Consider the following 20,220-nt stretch of genomic DNA (forward strand, 5'->3'; position numbering starts at 1 on the left):
CGTTGTCAGTCGAGGATGGAGAAGAGGGTAGGAACGGGGGAGTGCCTGTTTCGGGGTGCGGAGATGATACAGGGGCAACTCCCGAGAAGGGCACGGAGCACGGGAGACAAGGTTGGGGCGGTTCGGGAGATACAGATCAGTGGCGAATGAAGCATTAACGTTCCGGCTGATTCAGCCTAAGCAGTCTGCGGTCGAAGAAACCGCATGGAGAAAGCATGCAGAGGCGATCGCAAAGTCACTGCCGAGAAGACCGCCGCGAGGCGGTTTGCGGTCAAGCAGAGCACGGAAGTCCCGTAATTTGGTCAGCAGCGGAAATTCCGCGCAACGTCAGTCACCGAGTCCGCTTCCGAGGTTCGTGTTGCCTACAGAACGTGGAGACCAGGGGCAGTGGGCTCTAACAGTCCGCCCTTCATCGGCCGTTTTGCCCCAGGAGAGGGGTCCTGAAGGTGACGGGCAGGGAGATAAGGCGGCGACCGGCGGTGTCCCGGGTGTTCGTTCGAAAAAGGGACCGACGCTCCGACCTATCCAGCCCAAGGATACGACTTTCCAAGACCTAAGACGAACGGCGCAATTTGCAGCATCGATTGCATGGGGTTTGCCCAAGCTCCGTCGGGGACCGGTTCGGCGGCCAAGGGCACAGGTGGGTGTGGACGATGGCGCAGCAGAGGCAGCGGACGGCTCGCTGCGCGGACAGAGGCAGTCCCGGAGGCGGAGAAGAGAGCCCGTCTTCCTAGCCGGGATGGGCGCCCGATAAAACAGGTCCGAAGTGGAATCGGAAGGCATAGGAGACGGGAGCTGCAGGCCGAAGACCTGGCGAGTGTGCTGCGCTTTTTGGAGGAAGACTTTGCCTTGAAGGAGAGATTGTCTAACGATCAGACGTGGTGCACGCCAATACCGCTCGAGAGGAAGGTGTCGACGGTGCGAGACTTCTATCAGGCGTTCCACGATGCGAGCACGTTGCCGATACGGACCTGCATGGTGTGCTACCGCAAGTGTACGAGAGGAGAGTTGAGGGAGATTACATGGGATCATTGGCTGTCAAGTTGCGTACCAAAGGGCGGCCGCTCACCATTTTCATGCCGGAGTTGCTTTCCTGAGGGCGAGTCCGTGTCGGTGTGCGCCGAGTGTGGCCGATGCCTGGCGCGCAGGAGCCTGTCGCCGGCGATCCACCTTCACAGTCGCCTTGGCTGCGAGCACATGTTCCCGATGAGCTCAAGGGACTGACGCCGGTCGAAGAGAAGCTCATCTCGCTGAACTCATGTTACGGGTTTGTCACGAGATATAGCATTCCGGGCGGGCAGAGGCAGAGCGTGAAGTATCCGAGGCATGTCAGGGCCACATCACGGTGTTTCCGAACAATGTGCAGGAGCTGGCCACCAAAGTGCTCCCGCACCCCTTTGCAAGCACTGGACGAGATCCACATCTCGTGGCAGGGCGCGGAGAAGCCGGCACCGAGCGACCTGTCGAGTCTCTTGTCGGTGAGGCGGCGGGTGGTCGAGAGGGCCCTTGTCTGGCTGAAGCGGAACAACCCCCACTACGCCGAGATCGAGATCGACGCGGCGGAGATGGAGAGCTGGGGAGACTCGATACACGGGGTACCGTCGTCGGTGTGCGATCGTATGGAGCGGAACGAGCCGTCTGGGTGAGAAAGCGCGGACGGCGCACGTTGTGCCGCCCACGGAACGCGCCATGGACGAGGAGGGGCCGGTGGAGATCGAGGAGCTCTTCGCCCTGCTCAACCAAGGACAAGAAGCCGGCGGCCAGGGTGAAGGTCACGGGCCCAACGGAGAAGGCGCGGTTCGCGATGGAAGTGACGCCTGCCCCGACCAGAACGTTCCAGCGATCAACGAGGTGACGTCTTCTGGCATGTTCGCGCTCGACGGACCGCCAGACGTCGCGGACGTGGAGAAGCTGCAGTTTGCCTGTGACGCTGTTGGTGAAGGTGCCGACGACGGCCGTGCGGGCCCGAGAGCGTGGGTCGGGTCCCTAGCCGGGGGGGTTCGGGGGCGTGGCGACGGTGGTTGTGAGCCATACATCCGGGTTTCGCGGGGGGGTGAGTTTACCGATTCCTTTGAGGCGTCCTTCTTTGCCAGGACGTTCCCGACCCTGTTCCCATTTGGCGTTGGGGACCAAGGCTGGTTGAAGAGACCATGGTCGACGCGGGAAGGTCACGGCCAACTTGCGAGGCAGGGCTGTCGAGGCAGAGGCGGCCGCGGAGACCCGTATCGTCTCGAAGCTTGAACCTCCAGGCGTGGGCCGAGATCGTGCTCCGGCGCCATGGTGGTCGATTTGCACTGCACCACATCTTCACGTTTCTCGTCTTCAAGACGGGGGTGCGCTCGAGGAACCGCCGCGTCAGCATGTTGAGTGTGGGAGGAAGAACTTCCGCAAGGTAGAGCGCATCGTGCGTTCGATGACCACAGAAAGGCTAGCGGCGGCGAGGGTCGAGTTGGAGAGCTCGGGTAAGACGACCGATGGTGACGTGAAGGAGCTTCTCAGGAGCCTCTCGCTTTACGGCCACCGGCAGCCCATGTCGAGAGGTCCGTCTCAATATGCGGCGGAAAATCCAGTCGCTCATCGTCGGATATGGCGTGCCGGCCATCTGGTTCACCATCAACCCGAACGACATTACGAACCCGGTGAAGCTGCGACTGGCGGCATACCGCACACGCGATCCCGACGCGGCCGAGGAGTTCTTAGAAGGCCTTGGGGATGCGTATAAGCGGGCACGGCTGGCGATATCGGATCCCATGAGCTCGGCCGTGTTCTTCCACCGCGAGATGAAGCTGTTCTTCGATCATTACGTGAAGGTCGGTGAAGAGTCGGTATTCGGGCGCATCGGCAAGTACTATGGCGCCGTGGAGACGAACGAACGAGGGGCGCTTCATGTTCACGGCTTGCTCTGGCTGCACGGGAACGCGCATCTCAGCTCGATGCTTGCCGACATCCACGGGGAGGATCAGGCGGCGTATCGCGAGCGAATCGTCCGATACATCGATAGCGTCTTCTCAGAGGTAAGAATGCCTACCTAAGATGTGCCACCGGGAGCCTGAAGTACTCTTCTGATGGCCAAGTGGGGCCGGGTTGACGTGCAAGGCAGGATCTGGACCAGGAAAGTTTTGCGCCGTGCAAGCGGCGATCTGTGACGGGCGGTATTGGTTCCCTGCTGGACAACGCCGCGCAGTTCTCGGCCGCGTTTATCGAGGAGGCCAACTTCTGTGCCGGCGCGACGCAGGTGCACACGCATAGCCCGACCTGTGTGAAGTACTCCTTGGGCAAAGGAGGGCGGAAAGGGGACCTCTGCCGGTTCAAGGCGCCATGGAGGTTAGTCGACAAGACCGCCCTCACGGCAGACGGGGTGCTGCAGATCCGGAGGACACACAGCATGGTCAATCGATGGAACGAGGCTATTGCTGTCGGGCTCCGGCACAACCATGATATTTCCTTCATTGCGACGCAGCGCAAGACAATGGCCCTCATCTATTATGTCACGAACTACGCGACCAAGGTGGAGGACCCGGTGTGGAAGCGTGTGGCGGCCGCGGCCGAGCTCCTGGCCGCCTCAACAGGTGATGGCACGGCCAACGGAGGGCGGGACGGTGGCGGAGACGCTGCCACCGATGACCCTGTCAAGGGGAACAGGACGCGACAGTTCCTGATGAGAGTGGCGAACCGCGTGTTCACGGAGCGTCCGCTATCACAGGTCGAGGTCGTCGCTCACCTTCTCGGATATCCGGCCGAGTTCACCGACAGCAGCGCGTGGGCGTACCTGAACTGTTCTCTGCTGTACTGGGAAGTCTTTCGGCGATGGCGGCATCTCCGAGAAGCCAGTGGCGCTGCGGCTACGGATGACACCTTGGATGAGTCGGTCGTCGTCGAAGAAGAAGGCCTGAGAATCTCCCACGTCGAGGCGTACCAGCACCGGGAGAGCTGCTGAAAGGCCTATGCCTGTATGACTACATATCGATCGTCAGACTGAAACGCATCGGCAACGACGAGAGCTGGGCGGCTTGGGGGGAGATGTCTTTCGAGGATGGATGGGCGCCGGGACGACGCTGGGTTCAGGTGCTCAGGCGGCCGGGCAAGCACGCTACCGCCTGCCTCGACGGCTACCTGAGCAAGGACTTCACCTACGATGACGAGTCGTGCTACCGGAGGTGTGTATGGCAACTGCTCTGTCAGCGGGCATTATCGGAGAGGCTAACCCACCCCTGAAGGGCAGCCGTGCAGCATCTTGCGCTGTTCGTGCCGTGGAGTCCTTCCTGGGCGAAGGAACAGGTGAGATCAACAGCATCTGGGCGCGGGCTCGAGACGCTATGGCCCCGAGAATATCACGTCTCGTCGACAACGTGCAGCTGCTTCGACGATCCGCCGAAGACGCAAAACGCGACGCCAAGCAATGGGCAGCCTCGTCCGGCGATGGCGACCCGACGGTCGCACACGTCGAGGAGGGTGGAGCAGGCGAGGCGGGCGCGGAGTCTGCAGCGACATATCAGCCCAACAGCATCGGAGACGCAACGCGGCTCATCGACGTCGTCCGAGGTGCAGTGGGAGCGAATCAGGTGACGGCCAAGTCGCCGGAGCTCATGGCAATGATACAGCAGCTCTGTCGGTTTCAGCAATCGGCGCTGCGCTCGACGGCCGAGCTCGAGGCCACGGCGCTGATCGAACGAGGAGAGGCGGTTAAGCATGCCAGGGCGGGTATTTTCCGGGGCCGCACTACCGCCGCAGGATCAGGTCAAGGCTATCAAGTCGCAGCAGGTAAGTGCCTCGAAGGAGAGGGAGAGGATGATCCAAGGGATACAAAGCACGCCCGCCGCCTGGGAAAGCGATCGCCGCGCAGCGTTGCGAAGGGTGATGACCGGTTTCGGGGAGGACGAGGTCGAAATGACGATGGCCGACTCCGACGAGACCGCTATCGACGCAGGGGCGGGAATGGACGTTCAGTTTGGCCCATCAACCTCCTCCTCGCGGCGGGCAAGGTGTTGGCAACACGGCTGACGCTGAACAAGAGGCAGTCCATCGCTTTTCTGATAATATGCCGCCAGCTCGATTTGATGCAGCAGACCGACGGGGCGATGCCTGCCAGCTGCGCCAGTTCGTTGGTGGCGAGGGCGGTACCGGCAAGTCGCGAATCATCGAGGCACTCGTCGAGCTGTTCAGTAAAAGAGCCTTTCGAATCGTCTGCTGATCACGGCGACGTCGGGGACTGCGGCGGCGCGGATCAACGGCATCACGATCCACTCCGCCTGCGGGTTCACTAAAGACCAAGGGGCGGGGCGCGAACATGGTCAAAGACCTTGACGGGTGCGGCTGCCGAAACAGGCGGAGCGGTTCATCCACGGCCAGTCTCGAATGGATTGGCAGGAGAAGGATGTGCTCGTCATCGACGAGGTGAGCATGCTCGGGGCGCGGACGCTGCACGCCGTGAACGAGCGGCTTCGCCGGCTTCGCGGATCGCGGCAAGATTTCGGGGGGATCCCCATCGTCCTCTTCTGCGGAGATTTTCAGCAGTTCCGGCCGGTCCAAGAGAGGTCGATCGTCCTGCCTAGCGCGGCCATCTCGTGGGACGTAGACAACTCGTTCAAGGCCGAGCAGCGTCACCAGCACGACAAAGCGCACGCACTGTGGAAGAGGTTCACGACGGTCGTCATGCTGGACGAGCAGATGCGCGCCGCCGGCGACCCGGAGCTGCAGAGGCTGCTGAAGCGGATCCGTCTAGGCGTGCAGGATCGGACGGATCTAAACCTCCTCAACTCAAGGTGCTACCGGGAGGAAGGCGGATCCCTTGGGAGACGGGCATCACCGTGGTGACGCCGCTCAATAGGAATCGGTGGAACCTGAACATGGAGGCGAGCCTGGCGTTCCGGGTCCAGCAGCGGTCGACGATGCGCATTTTCATCTCCGAGCACAAGTGGAAGGAGGAGCTGCCGACGGAGGAAGAGGCGATCATGATACTCAACCAGGGCGACGATAGCGCGATCCCGGTGCCGGCCGTCTTCATGTTCGTGGCCGGGATGCCCATCGTCGTGAACCACAACACCCACCAGGGGCTGAAGCTAGTGAACGGCGCGAGCTACTCGGCGGTGGAGGTCATTGTCGACAAGGCGTACCGGGGCATCGGATCTCGGCCGATATGACGATCCACTTCGGCCGCCGGCGGGGATCATTCTCGAATCGGAGACGACGAGATATCTCCACTTCGTCGGGATGCCGCCGGGCACGATCTTGTTGACACCCATGACCGTTAAGATACAGTGCCAGCGAAAAAGGCCGTGGCAACGCAACGACGTCAGCCGAAAGGGTTTGCCGTGCGCAGCAGCGTTCGCGTGCACGGACTACAAGGTGCAGGGCAAAACGCTGGAGCGCGTGGCCCTCGAGCTGCGAGGACACGGACGACGAAGATGGATGGAACGGTGGTGCCCTCGCAGTGCGACCCGTACGGCCTGTACGTGCAGCTATCGCGCTGCCGAACTCTAGACGGCATCATGCTCGTGTCCAAGGTGCGGGACAGAGACTTGGTGGGCAACCGGGTCCCCGAGGAGATGACTGCCGCACAGGCCAGGCTCGAGGTACTGAGCGAGAGGACCGTTGAGGAGGCGTTGCGCTGGCTGGACGGTGATGCTGAAGAGTCAAGGCGGCCGCGCTAGGTGACGCGATGAAGAGTTCGGCAGGCGGGAAGAGTCGGCAGGCGGCAGACAGGGTGGGAGGCGCCTAGTGGTGGGATAAGGCACGCGAAAAGGCAACAGAAGCCGGGGAAGGGCAGCGACCAACGAGGAGGGAGGCAAGGAGGGACCAATCACAAGGGACCAATCAAGGGGCGGAGAACCTTTGGGGGGAGAGGGCGGGGTCTGCGGGGCACGTTAGAAGGCCTTTCGTTCCTCAAGGCATTAATGTACGAGGGGAAGGCTCGCCAGCCGCGGCTCGCGCAAAGAGGCCTTTCGGAACGAAAGTTGGCGATGGCGACAGGAGAAAGTCGGGGAGAGGAGAGAGTTGGCGACAGGAGATAGGAGACAGGGGAAGTGAGAGGAAGACAGGAAGAAGAGTGAGATATGAGATATGAGATGGAGATCCGGCGAGAGACGTAGAGCATTATCGTGAGTGAAATCGAGACAGAGCGTCAGAGAGGCAGCCTAGGCCGCTGCAAGGAGATTTTGCTTTGCAAAGGCGCAAAGGGCGTGGAGAGGCGGCAGGGGTGAAGAGAGTTGTGGGTGGGTAATGCATGTGTGGGCGAGTGGAAGGCTCTGAGGATTTACAGGTGCTATAAGTGGTGGATATAAACAGAATAAGGAGTATATTGGAGAAGTTTTGACTGGATTGTCTTTGTGAAAAGGAGAGCAAGAGGAGAAGGAAATATCCCATTAGGGCCTTTCGCACTTGAGTTTGAGGATGATGAAACATGTTCCTTGTCATGTTGTGTTGTTTCGTTCGTTGCTTTACAGAATATTCTTGGGCGGATGTCGGGCGCGGTGGGGTCGGGAAGAGATTGACGCCGGAGGTCTGATAGGGCCAGAGGCGGATGTGGCTGGGTGATTGACTGGCTCGGTGTCCGTCTCTGAGTCTCCGGGTCTTCGTGGGACAGAAGGGAGGAAGTGTCGGATTTGGCGGGGCCTCGACTATCACAGGCGGCGACTATGGTGGAAATTTCTGGAGAAAGTCGCGGTCTCTTGGTTGGGGTTTGGTCGGGATCGGGCAATGACCGCTTTGATGTCATCATAAGGATCGACTGACCTAGATGCAGGCGGCGTGGGGAGGCGCCGCTTGGGGCGGCATTGCGTTTTTGGTAGAGGTAAACCTGGCCAACGCATCGCTATAGTCCGAGGGTTGCCGACTGAGCCCTGGGTGTCGTCGGCAGTAGCTGTGTCGCAGAAGCCTGGTTGGACATGGCCCTGTCAAGGAAAGTCCATGTATCGGGGACGACGATGAAGATATAGTCTTGCTCGAAGGCCGGGGCATGTGTCATGATCTGGTGATCGAGTAAGCCGGCGATTTTGCCCGTGCAGGTGAGGAGAGCGTTCGGCTGGAACTGGCTATCGCGCCTCTCGGTCATCTTCTTGCATAGGGAGGTCCAAGGATTGGCGTGAATGGGGAAGATGACGAAAAGTTGAAAGGGATGAAAGCCCTTGAAGGGTGTTTTGCCCGGAATCCCAGGACAGATAAAGGTCGAGAGCTGGACAAAGCCGCAACAGCTCAGCTGGGTGTCGTCAAGGGCCGCAGCCGAGTTTCCATGCAGAAGGTCGCGGCCGGAACCGATGACAGGTCCCGTGAAGGAGACAATGGGTTGTATCGCTGGGAAGGCATCCGCCGAGCCGAGGGTGCGAGGGATGACTCTGTGGCCATCGTCAGAGATGGTAGTGGTGACGGAGGTCTGGAGCATACACCTACGGCTGGTAGCTGTGGTCGCGGACGATGAGAGCCGGGATGGTGTATTCTGTAATGTTGTCATCCTCCGACTCGAAGCTATCACGTCGCTCGATTTCCCACGTCAGGGCAAAGGGATGAACACGGCCGACCATAAAGAACCACTGCTCGGTCCATTCCGAGGGGATTATCTGTTGGTTGTATATGGAAATATTAAGGCTCAAGAAGATGCAGGTCGATGGATTGTCAGGATCTGACCGGATTGCTGCATACTCTGGAGTCGACAGCCATGAGGGCGTTGGAAGGAAGACCCTCGCTAGGGTTTCTGCGTTGAGCCCTTGACACGATGCTCATTCTGGTAGGCGAACCTAGACGGGCAGCCGGGCTGGACAAAGGCCATCATGGACATGTCGGCGCCAGCATTTTTCTGGCTGTCAAGAGGTTGCCGCGGGAGGACGAGGTATCGACGTTGAGCTGGGAGGCCGACATCGTGAGAACATGGCAGATGTGGTCACCGTGGAAGTGTAAAGGAAGGGTTAGGCAGAGTAGAGGTAGGCATCCTATAAAGCAGGTTTTCTTGCTGCTCGAAAGAGGGCTCGTGGCTCGGGTCGGGGAGACTTGAGAGTCAGTGAATGCTACCTAGGTGATAGATCAGAAGCGGGGGTATGCGGGAATGAGCTGGCGAGGTTCTCGAGCAGTCTCGACCATCTGGTTCTGTGGTCGTGAGTGAAGTAGGGAGCCGGGGGTTGGAAGTTGAGTAGGGGTGATGGCTATGTTGCGAGAAGTTGGAGGTCGGCGAACGGTAAGGTTAGTGTGGGTAAGACTGCGGAGAAAGAAAGTCCAGTAGTCCCCTTCGGTGTCATCGTTGCATGGAGTAGATAGCAAAGGGGGCAATAACGAATGAGAGTGAAGGAAAGAAAGAGGTTATGGTAGTATTGCAGGACTCCCTTTTTGACGGTCGTCGGTAGTTGGATGGGCATTGCGTGCGGCTGAGCGAGGCGGGTGCCGACCGTGTCGAGTCTACTATTGGGACACGGTGAAGTCGGATATATGGGTCGACCTGAGGAGGAGGATGCGAGTTGGTCACGAGAACTTTCCAAGAGGGTTTGCAAGTCGAGACTCCGGTGGCTAGCGACTACAAGAGGACAGGCAGGGGGGTCCTGGCTATCGCTTTAGCATTAAGGCCGTTGATGCGACATTGGTGCTGGCGAGGGAGCAAATCTAGAAGGGTAGTCCGGCTGCATGAGGACGTCATGGACATGTTATCGCCGGCAGCCTTGTGGCTGTTGCTCGACGAGGCGGATTGGCGGGTATTGATGGTGAACTGATGCGCAAGGTTGGTAGGATGGTGTTGGAAGGGCTGAAGAGTATGGTTTGAAGTGTGCGGCAGGCGGTTGTCGCGGCCATCTCCATGTGCCGGAGGTCGGCAGTGGCCAGGATTCGCTGGAGTGCGCAAAAGAGAGCACGGCGATGGAAGGGTCGCTTTTGGCAAAGCCGGGGTAGCAGGTCGCACGTGGAGACCAGGCGAGGCCGGGACGGTGGACGCACATAGATAGGCATGGTAACGGGGGAATATAGAGGGGTAGTATTGCATCGCCTCGGTACCATAGGGAAGCATTTTATAGGGAAGCTATAAGGGAAGAAACGCCACGGCCATGAGGAAGTGATGGCTAGGAGCTTCCCATTCGGGAGAAGTAGCGTCGTCAACAAGCGAGACTGTCCAAGTGGAGGTGCTCCGGAGCCAAAGCTTTATAGCCTGTTGCCAATTTACGGCAGTCGACGTCGAGGAGGCAGCAGCATGGCGGACAGTCCTGCAGTGAAGTTAAGCGAGGCGGTTGCTCACCCTGAAGCCTGTTCGTTGTCAGTCGGGGATGGAGAAGAGGTGAGAACGTGAGCGGGTCGGGTTCGGGGCTCGGAGATGGTGCGACAGGAGCCGGTGTAGATGTGGTGGCAGCTTCTGAGAGGGGCCGCAGAGCACGGGGGGAGAGCCTGGGACGGTTACGAAGATACGAATCACGGGCGAATGCGGCATCAACGTTCCGGCCGATTCAGCCTAGGAAACCTGTGGTTGAAGACACCGCATGGAGACAGCACGCAGAAGCAATTGCGAGGTCGTTGCCGAGAAGACCGCCGCGAGGCGGTTTGCGGTCAAACAGAGCACGGAAGTTCCATAATATGGTTAGCAGCGGAAGTTCCGCGCAACATCAGTCACCGGGTCAGCTTCCGAGGCCCCTGTTGCCTAGGGAACGTGGAGATATGGGGTAGCGGACTCTGATCGTCCGCTCCTCATCGGCACTTTCTGCCTCAGGAGGAGATCCTGAAGATGAGGAGCAACGTGTTACGGCGGCGGCGGGCGATGTCCCGAGTGTTCATTCGAAGGAGGTACCGAAGCTTCGATCCATCCAGCCTAGGGAACCGGTATTCGACAACTTAAGAGAAAACGGGCAATTAGCAGCAGCGATTGCGTCTGGTTTGCCCAAGCGCCGTCGGGGACGGAGTTGGCGGGTAAAGGAGTACCAGGCCGCAGGGGTGTCTCCAACGCAGCAGGTACGGCGCAGCATCCGGGGCCGTCTCCTGTGGGGGTGGGCGACGCCGCGGCAGAGCCAGCGGACGCTTCGCTGAGCGGGCGGAGGCTGCAGCAAAGGGAGGTGGGCGGCTCATCGCGGGTGGCGGCTGGGGAGCCCGTGCAGTTTGATCGGCAGCAAGAACGAGGAGAGTGCTGGAAAGGGCAAGGACTGAGGTCAAGGTTCGGCGTGGAAAACGTTCGCCAGCACGGCCCGGTGCCTGTCCAGTGCAAAGGGCCGGATGGCGTGTCAGGGGATGCGCACGTAGTCGGGCAGTCGTCGCCAAAGCTGCCGCATCCGACGGCTTGCGAAGAAGCGAATCAGCCACGGAGAGAAATCATGGATCGGAGGCGGCCCCGGAGGCGGCCCCGGAGGCGGGAGAAGAGAAAACGTCTTCCTGGTCCGGACGAGCGCCCGAGAAAACAGATTCGGAGTGGAATCGGAAGGCAGAGGAGTCGGGAGCTGCGGGCCGAAGACCTGGCGAGTGTGCTGCGTTTTTTGGAGGAAGACTTCGCCATGAAGGAGAGGCTGTCTAACGATCAGACGTGGTGTACGCCAATACCGCACGACAGGAAGGTGTCGACGGTGCGGGATTTTTATCAGGCGTTCCACGATGCGAGCACGTTGCCGATACGGACCTGCATGATGTGCTACCGCAAGCGTACGAGAAAAGAGCTGAGGAGATCAGATGGGATCAATGGCTGTCAAGCTGCGTGCCAGAGGGCGGCCGCTCACCATTTTCATGCCGGAGCTGCTTTCCCGAAGGCGAGCCCGTGTCGGTGTGTGCGGAGTGTGCCCGATGCCTGGCGCGCGGGAGTCTGTCGCCGGCGGTCCATCTTCACACTCGCCTTGGCTGTGAGCACATGTTCCCTGACGAGCTCAAGGGACTCACGCTGGTCGAAGAGAAGCTCGTCTCGCTCAACTCCTGCTATGGGTTTGTCACGAGATATAGCATTCCGGGCGGGCAGAGGCAGGCCGTGAGGTATCCGAGGCACGTCAAGGGCCACATCACAGTGTTTCCCAACAACGTGCAGGAGCTGGCGACCAAGGTGCTCCCGCACCCCCTTTTGCAAGCACTGGACGAGATCCACGTTTCGTGGCAGGGCGTGGAGAAGCCGGCACCGAGCGACCTGTCGAGTCTCTTGTCGGTGAGGCGGCGGGTCGTCGAGAGGGCTCTTGTTTGGCTGAAGAGGAGCAACCCCCACTACGCCGAGATCGAGATCGACGTGGCGGAGATGGAGAGTTGGGAGACCCGATAGACGGGGTGCCGGCCTTGGTGTATGATCGCATGGAGCGGAACGAGCCGTCCGCATGGGAGAAAACGCGGACGGCGCACGTTGTGCCGCCCACGGAGCGCGCCATGGACGACGAGGGGTCGGTGGAGATCGAGGAACTCTTCGCTCTGCTCAACCAAAGGCAGGAAACGGGAGGCGAGGCTGAAGGGCACGGGCCCAACGAAGAAGGCGCGGGTCGTGATGGAGTTGGTGCTAGCCCCGATCAGAACGTTCGACCAATCAACGAGGTGACGTCTTCCGGCATGTTTGCTGGACGGACCGCCAGACGTGGCGGATGTCGAGAAGCTGCGGTTTGCCTGTGACGCTGTTGGCGCAGGTGCCGACGACGGCCGCGCGGGCCCGAGAACGTGGGTCGGATCCTCGGTGGGGTCGAGGGCGTGGCGACGATGGCAGTGAGCCATACATTCGAGTCTCGCGGGGATGAGTTTGCCGACTCCTTTGAGACGTCCTTCTTCGCCAGAACGTTCCCGACCCTGTTCCCATTTGGCGTTGGGGACCAAGGCTGGCCGAAGAGGCCATAGCCGAGGCGGGAAGGCCCTTACCAACTTGCGAGGCACCGGTAGAGCTGCTGAGGCAGGGGCGGCAGCGGGAGACATCGTATCCTCCCGAAGCTTGAACCTCCGGATTTGGGCCGACATCGTGCTCCGGCGCCATGGTGGCCGGTTTGCGTTGCACCACATATTTGCATTTCTCGTCTTCAACATGGGGGTGCGGTCGAGGAACCGCCGCGTCAGCATGCTGAGTGTGGCGAGGAAGGACTTCGGCAAGGTCGAGCGCGTTGCCCGCTCGATGACCGCGCAAAGGTTAGCGGCGGCGAGGGTCGAGTTGGAGAGCTCGGGCAAGACGACCGATGAGGGCGTGAAGGAGCTTCTCAGGAGCCTCTCGCTGTACGGCCACCGGCAACCCATGTCGAGAGAGGTTCGGCTCAATATGCGGCGGAAAATCCAGTCGCTCATCGTTGGCTACGGCGTTCCGGCCATCTGGTTCACCATCAACCCAAACGACATTACGAACCCGGTGAAGCTGCGACTGGCGGCATATCGGACACGCGATCCCGGCGCGGCCGAGGAGTTCCTAGAAGGCCTTGGGAGTGCGTACAAGCGGACAAGGCTGGCCATGTCCGATCCGATGAGCGCCGCCGTATTCTTCCACCGGGAGATGAAGCTGTTCTTCGATCATTACGTGAAGGTCGGAGAAGAGTCGGTATTCGGGCGCATCGGCAAGTACTATGGCGCTGTGGAGACCAACGAACGAGGGCGCTTCATGTTCACGGCTTGCTCTGGTTGCACGGAAACGCGCATCTCAGCTCGATGCTTGCCGACATCCACGGGGAGGATCAGGCGGCGTATCGCGAGCGAATCATACGATACGTCGATAGTGTCTTCTCCGAGGTAAGAATAGCTAAGACGTGTCACTGAGAACCTGAATTGCTCGTCCGATGGACAAACGGGGCCAGGCTGACGTGCAAGATAGGATCTGGATCAGGAAGGGTTCTGCGCCGTGCAAGCGGAGCGATCTGTGACGTCCGATATTTCCTCCCTGCTGGACAACACCGAGCAGTTTTCGGCCGCATTTGACGAGGAGGCCAACTTCTGTGCCGGCGCTACACAGGTTCACACGCATAGCCCGACCTGTGTCAAGTATTCCTTGGGCAAAGGAGCGCGGAAAGGAATCCATGCCGGTTTAAGTCTCCATGGAGGTTGGTCGACAAGACCGCCATCACGGCAGACGGGGTGTTGCAGATCCGGAGGACTCACAGCATGGTCAATCGATGGAACAAGGCTATCGCTGTTGGGCTCCGGCACAACCACGACATTTCCTTCATTGCGACGCAGCGCAAGACCATGGCCCTTATGTATTATGTCACGAACTACGCGACGAAGGTGGAGGACCCGGTGTGGAAGCGTGTGGCGGCCGCGGCCGATCTCCTGGCCGCCTCAACGGGTGACGGCACGGCCAACGGAGGACAGGACGACGGTGGAGGTGCTGTTGGCGATGACGCCGCCAAGGGAACAGGACGCGACAGTTCTTGATGAGGGTGGCGAATCGTGTGTTCACGGAGCGTCCGCTATCTCAGGTCGAGGTCGTCGCTCATCTTCTTGGATATCCGGCCGAGTTCACCAACAGCAGCGCCTGGGCGTACCTGAACACATCTCTGCTGTACTGGGAAGTCTTTCGACGGTGGCCGTATCTCCGACGAGCAAGTGGCGCGGCGGCCATAGATGATACTCTGGATGAGTCGGTCGTTGTCGAAGAAGCAGGCCTGAGGATCTCCCACGTTGAGGCGTACCAGCACCGGGAGAGCTCCTGCGAGGGCTATGCTTATACGACTACATATCGCTCGTTAGACTAAAACGCACCAGTAAGGATGAGAGCTGTGCGGCCTGGGGAGGTGCCCTTCGAGGATGGATGGGCGCCAGGAGACGCTGGGTCCAGGTGCTCAGGCGGCCGGGCAAGCATGCTACCGTCTGCCTCGATGGCTACCTGAGCAAGGACTTCGGCCACAACGACGACGAGGAGTCGTGCCACCGGAGGTGTGTATAGCAACCGCCCTGCCGGCAGGCATCATCAGAGTGGCTAACCTCCCCCTCCCTTAAAGGGCAGCCGTGCAGCATCTTGCGCTATTTGTGCCGTGGGAGTCCTTTCTGTGCGAAGAAACAGGTGAGATCAATAGCATCTGGGAGCGGGCGCGAGGCGCTGGCCCCGAGAATATCATGTCTCGTCGACAACGTGCAGCTGCTTCGACGATCAGCCGAAGACGCAAAGCGCGACGCCAAGCAATGGGCGGCCTCATCCGGCGATGGCGATTCCACGGTCGCCCACGTCGAGGAGGGCGAGACAGGCGAGGCGGGCGCAGAATTTGCAGCGACGTATCGGTCCAACAACATCGGAGACGCAACGCGCCTGATCGACGTCGTCCGAGGCGCAGTGGGCACGAATCAGGTGACGGCCAAGTCGCCGGAGCTCATGGCAATGATGCGGCAGCTCTGTCGATTCCAGCAATCGGCGCTCTGCTCAACGGCCGAGCTCGAGGCCATCGCGATTCCCGAACAAGGGTTGAGGTGCATAAGCATGCCAGGGCGGGTATTTTCCGGGGCCGCACTACCGCCGCAGGATCAGGTCAAGGCTATCAAGTCGCAGCAGATAAGTGCGTCGAGGAAAGGGAGAGAATGATCCAAGGCGTACAAACCACAGTCGCAGTCCGGGAAAGCGATCGCCGAGCTGCGTTGCGGAGGGTGATGACCGGCTTCGGGGAGGACGACGTCGAAATGACGACAGCCGACTCCGACGAGACGGCTAGCGACGCAGAAGCGGGAATGCGCGTCCAGCTTGGCCCATCGACCTCCTTCTTCGCGGCGGGCAAGGAGTTGTCAACACGGCTAACGCTGAACAAGAGGCAGTCGATCGCTTTCCTAATAATATGCCGCCAGCTCGATTTGATGCGACAAACGAATAGGGGCGATGCCGGCCAGCTCTGCCAGTTCGTCGGCGGCGAGGGGGGCACCGGCAAGTCGCGGATCATTGGGGCACTCGTCGAGCTGTTCAGTGGGAAGAGCCTTTCGAATCGTCTGCTGATCACGGCGACGTCAGGGACTGCCGCGGCGCAGATCAACGGCATCACGATCCACCCGCCTGCGGGTTCACTAAAGACCAAGGGGCGGGCGGCGCGAACACAGCCAAGGACCTTGACGGGGTGCGGCTGACAAAACGGGCGGAGCGGTTCATCCACGGCCAGTCTCGGATGGACTGGCAGGAGAAGGACGTGCTTGTCATCGACGAGGTGAGCATGCTCGGAGCGCGGACGCTGCACGCCATAAACGAGCGACTCTGTCGGCTTCGCGGATCGCAGAAAGATTTCGGGGATCCCCATCGTCCTCTTCTGCGGAGACTTTCAGCAGTTCCGGCCGGTCCAAGAGAGGTCGATCGTCCTGCCGAGCGCGGCCATCTCGTGGGACGTAGACAACTCGTTCAAGGCCGAGCAGCGGCACCAGCACGACAAAGCGCACGCGCTGTGGAAGAGATTCACGACGGTCGTCATGTTGAACGAGCAAATGCGCGCCGCCGGTGATCCGGAATTGCAGGCTGCTGAAGCGGATCCGGCAGGGTGCAGGACCGCACGGATCTGGACCTCAACTCAAGGTGCTACCGCGAGGGCAGGCGGATCCTGGGAGACTGGCATCACCGTGGTGACGCCGCTGAACAGGAATCGGTGGAACCTAAACATGGAGGCAAGCTTGGCGTTCCGGGTCCAGCAGCGGTCGACGATGCGCATCTTCATCTCCGAGCACAAGTGGAAGGAGGGCCTGCCGACCGAGGAAGAAGCGATCATGGTACTCAATCAAGGCGACGATAGCGCGATCCCCGTGCCGGCCGTCTTCATGTTCGTGGCCGGGATGCCGGTCGTCGTGAACCACAACACCCAGGAGGGCAGGACACGATGGCAGAGGCAGGCAGGCGGGCGGAAACAAGGGCGCGACGCAAATGCAAGGGCAGGATGCGCAGAGCACAGAGGAAGGTCTGCGGGTTTGTGGAGAGATGGCGGGGCGAGGAGGTGCAGCCGATGCCTGACGGTGGCGTACTGCAGCAGGCAACACCAAAGAGGAGGACTGGAGGTGCACAAGAAGGATGCAAGCCAAAGGCAAGCTAGGAGCTAGGGAGAGGAGGGAAGGAAAGTAGGGACAAGGCATAACGCGCAGGACATAAACAAGGTCACGGAGAACAAATAGAGGCAGGCACTATCGTAAGAAATAGGTCGCAAGCTAAAGTTGTTGTTTCAAAAAGAGATAAACGTTGTAATGTGTAGAGTAATGGTAATTTTGCAGCGATAAGTTTCGTTAGGAATAGCATCTCGAGAGGGAGAACGGTTTATTTTAGTAAAGGCAAGAGGCGTAAGAGAGCGATAGGTTTATAGTAGGCAGCTCATTTCTGCATGCGATAGCGGATAGGTCGAGCGGGCGGGTCGGAGGTGCTCGCGACAATAGAGTCAAGAGGGGAACCCGGCTGGCTGCCGGAGCGGGAACGGCGGGACGCCGCTCGGTCGAGACGAAGAAGCGGCCGGCGGGGAGAGGAGGAGGGGCGGCGGAGCTGACGGTGTCCGAAGACGAGGAAGGCGGCGAATTCTGCTGCAGCAAGCGCGCCCTCTTCATGGGCGTATCGGCAAGGGCCGGGTGGGAGCGCTTAGGCGGTGGTGTGACGGGGTCGAGGGCGGTCGGGGCCGAGGCCAAGGAAGGGGAGCCGACGCAGCCGAGGCCGGCGCAGCAACGGAGTACAAGGCGGCGCGGACGGAATCAAAGGTAGAGGAGGCGGATAGGGTCTGACGTTTAAGGGGCGTAGCAAGGGGGGAAGCCGAGGCGGAGGCGGCCGCCGAGGGCCTGTCGACAAAGTTCCAGCTGTCCGGGACGACGATAAAGACGTAATCGCGCTCTGAGCCCGGGGGGCAGAGCATAAGACGGTGGTCGAGAAGGCCGACGACCTTTCCAGTGCAGGTAAAGGGGACGCCGGGCAGGAAGGAAGAGTTAGGCCTTTCAGCAATTTTCTTGCATAGCACGGCCCAAGGGTTAGCATAGATGGGAAAGATAACAAAGACCTGGAAGGGGTGGTAGCCCTTAAAGGGAATCCGGTCCGGCAGGCCAGGGGTGATGTAGGTAGTGAGCCGGACGAAGCCGCAGCAGCGGAGCTGGTCGGGCCCGAGACCTGGCAGGAAGTCTCCACGCAGGAGGTCAAGGCCAGGCCCGGCGATGACGCCATGGAAGGAGACAACAGGAGGCGTAGACGGGAACTGGCCGCCAGAGGCCAAGGAGCGTGGAGGACGCTAGGAGAGAAGTCAGCGAGGCGGCCGGTGAAGGGGCAAAAAAAAAAAAAGAAGGGGGGGCGCACGGCTGGTAGCCTTGGTCGCGGACGATAAGGGCGGGCACTGTGTAGAGGACGGTATCGTCTGGGCCGGCCTCAAGACCGTCGCGGCGCTCCACCTCCCAGGCGAGGGCGTAGGGGTGAACGCGGCCGCTCATAAAGAACCATTGCTCGGACCAGTCCGTGTCGACGATTGGCTGGCCGTAGATAGAGAGGTTTAGGCTAAAGAAGAGAGAGGGGCCCAGGTCGTCGCCCTCGGCCCGGAGGGGTGCGTAGTCGGCCTCGAGCAGCCACGAGGGCACCGGCAGGAGGACGCGGGCGATAGCCTCAGCGTTGAGGCCCCTAATGCGGTGCTCGTCGTGGTGGGCGAACCTCGGGGCAGTCGGGCTGGGCGAAGAACATCATGGACATATCGCTGCCCGCGCCCTTGCTAGAGCCAAGGGGCTTGCGGAGGTGCGGGGCAGAGCTGTCCGCCGACGGAGACGAAGACATGGCTCGGCCGTGTAGGAAAAGGACAACGTTGCTGGGGCAAAGCTAAAAAAGGCGAGAAAGATAGGCAGGAGTGCTCCTACCTATATACCGTCTTACGAGTTTAGTGTAAAAGAGAAGGGCCAGTGGCGATGGTGTGTAAGAGAAGTCAAAGGATTCTAAACAAAGACGCAACATGGCGTTAGTGGTAGGTTATATAAGGAGCCTTTGTAAAAGAGGGTTATAAGATGCGTATAGAGGAGAGTGCAATAAGAGAAGGGAGAACTTTAAAAGGCGGTCTAGTAAGATGTTGAGAGTTTTTAAGACAAGCAGGACGCGCGAAGCTATATTTGAGGAGAAGCAGGCAGCCCTATTCGCAACACGTGTAAGACATGGTTTTAAACTTCAGCGGGCAAGTGTCTAGGGGCATACGGAAGCTTTGACTGATAAGAGCTGGATGACAAGAAGGAAAAGCGTAGCATGCAAAGCATAGGCAAGAAGAAGCCGTCGCGGCGACGTACATATAAGGATCGGCCGAGGCCGTCTAGCCTATCGCATATAGCAGCAGGCAATGGCGGGCGGGCTTAATAGAAAGGCGGCGCCGGTATAATGCAAAGAGCAGCAGCACGCATATAGATATAGTAGAGAGCTACGAGTAAGATATATAGACTTTTGTAGAGGATCCTATATGCGCAAGAGGGTGCCAGTCAGCAAGATAAGTGCAGGGCGAATAATCGAGGCAAGGATTTATACGCTGTTATTACACTTACGAGGATTTACGCCAGGGGCCTAGTGGCACCATAAGTAGGCAGGGCCAAAGAGGGCAGGTGCAAAAGAGGAAGACAAGACGTCCGTGGGGGCTTTGGTAGACCGGTGTCGCAATGAAGCCAGCCAACGGAAGGGACCAGTCCGGAGCGGGGGACGGGGCAAGCCCGGCGCCAGAAGCCTGCGCAGCGCCGTACACAGGACCAGAGTTCCAGCCGACCACAGCAGCGCCGGCACTTGCTAGCGGCGCCCCTCGGAGAGAGCAAGAAGAGGCGTCAAGGGAGGCGCCTCCGAGGCGAGGGCGGGGAAGACCGCCAGGACTAGGAGATGGAGGATCAGCGCAGGCCGAGTCATGCCGCGGGATATCCAGCCTCGGCCGACACCAAGCGCGGCGGCAACTTGGCTGCCGCCGACACCGAGGGCGGCAGGGCACTGGCTGCCGCAAGGCGTGCCCAGCGCCGTCTCGGCCTCAGGAAAAGCCAGCGCGCACCAAGAGAAATCCGGCCTCTGCCGACAGTAGAGGCCGCCGGTCCTTCGCCGCCGCCGACGAGAAGTTCGGACGTTCCGCGGGACATTCGGCCACAGCCGACATGGAGGGCCGCCGGCCCTTCGCCGCCGACGAGAAGTTCGGACGCGCCGCGGGATATCCAGGCTCTGTCGACACCGACGGCGGCAGGGCGCCGGCTGCCGCAAGGCGGGCCTAGCGCCGTCTCGGCCTCAGGAAAAGCCAGCGCGCACCGAGGGAAATCCGGCCTCTGCCGACGGTGGAGGCCGCCGGGCCTCGCCGCCGCCGACGAGAAGTTCGGACGTTCCGCGGGATATTCGGCCACAACCGACTTGGAGGGCCGCCGGCCCTTCGCCGCCGTCAAGCGGGACTAGCTCGGCCGTAGTCTCGATCGGAAGCCAGCACTCGCCGC

General features: G+C 60.3%; 4 protein-coding genes across 4 annotated transcripts; 3 read left to right on the top strand and 1 right to left on the bottom strand.

Annotated features, from left to right (window-relative positions):
* Nucleotides 1-1,689: 1,689 nt before the first annotated feature.
* On the top strand, nt 1,690-6,140 carry HRG_11855 (PIF1-like helicase domain-containing protein; the record flags this gene model as incomplete). The annotated part of the gene is made up of 10 exons (XM_044870325.1): nt 1,690-2,134; nt 2,191-2,333; nt 2,571-3,014; nt 3,101-3,868; nt 4,066-4,157; nt 4,218-4,278; nt 4,356-4,761; nt 5,019-5,101; nt 5,326-5,762; nt 5,828-6,140. 10 exons carry the CDS (start codon nt 1,690-1,692, stop codon nt 6,138-6,140), a joined length of 3,192 nt encoding a protein of 1,063 aa, XP_044714569.1.
* Nucleotides 6,141-12,285: 6,145 nt separating this feature from the next.
* HRG_11856 (PIF1 protein) lies at nt 12,286-16,789 on the top strand (the record flags this gene model as incomplete). The annotated part of the gene is made up of 13 exons (XM_044870326.1): nt 12,286-12,447; nt 12,506-12,510; nt 12,955-13,419; nt 13,527-13,611; nt 13,694-13,831; nt 13,963-14,208; nt 14,298-14,462; nt 14,657-14,754; nt 14,820-14,881; nt 14,973-15,368; nt 15,422-15,914; nt 16,071-16,601; nt 16,672-16,789. The coding sequence occupies 13 exons, from the start codon at nt 12,286-12,288 to the stop codon at nt 16,787-16,789; spliced, it is 2,964 nt and encodes a 987-aa protein (XP_044714570.1).
* Nucleotides 16,790-17,363: 574 nt separating this feature from the next.
* HRG_11857 (uncharacterized protein) lies at nt 17,364-18,562 on the bottom strand (the record flags this gene model as incomplete). The annotated part of the gene is made up of 4 exons (XM_044870327.1): nt 17,364-17,914; nt 17,995-18,032; nt 18,098-18,396; nt 18,443-18,562. The coding sequence occupies 4 exons, from the start codon at nt 18,560-18,562 to the stop codon at nt 17,364-17,366; spliced, it is 1,008 nt and encodes a 335-aa protein (XP_044714571.1).
* Nucleotides 18,563-19,630: 1,068 nt separating this feature from the next.
* Nucleotides 19,631-20,182, top strand: HRG_11858 (uncharacterized protein; the record flags this gene model as incomplete). The annotated part of the gene is made up of 1 exon (XM_044870328.1): nt 19,631-20,182. One exon carries the CDS (start codon nt 19,631-19,633, stop codon nt 20,180-20,182), a length of 552 nt encoding a protein of 183 aa, XP_044714572.1.
* Between the last annotated feature and the right edge of the window lie 38 nt (nt 20,183-20,220).

This window comes from Hirsutella rhossiliensis (assembly GCF_020360975.1).
Source record: "Hirsutella rhossiliensis strain HR02 chromosome Unknown scaffold00024, whole genome shotgun sequence".
Taxonomy (NCBI): domain Eukaryota; kingdom Fungi; phylum Ascomycota; class Sordariomycetes; order Hypocreales; family Ophiocordycipitaceae; genus Hirsutella; species Hirsutella rhossiliensis.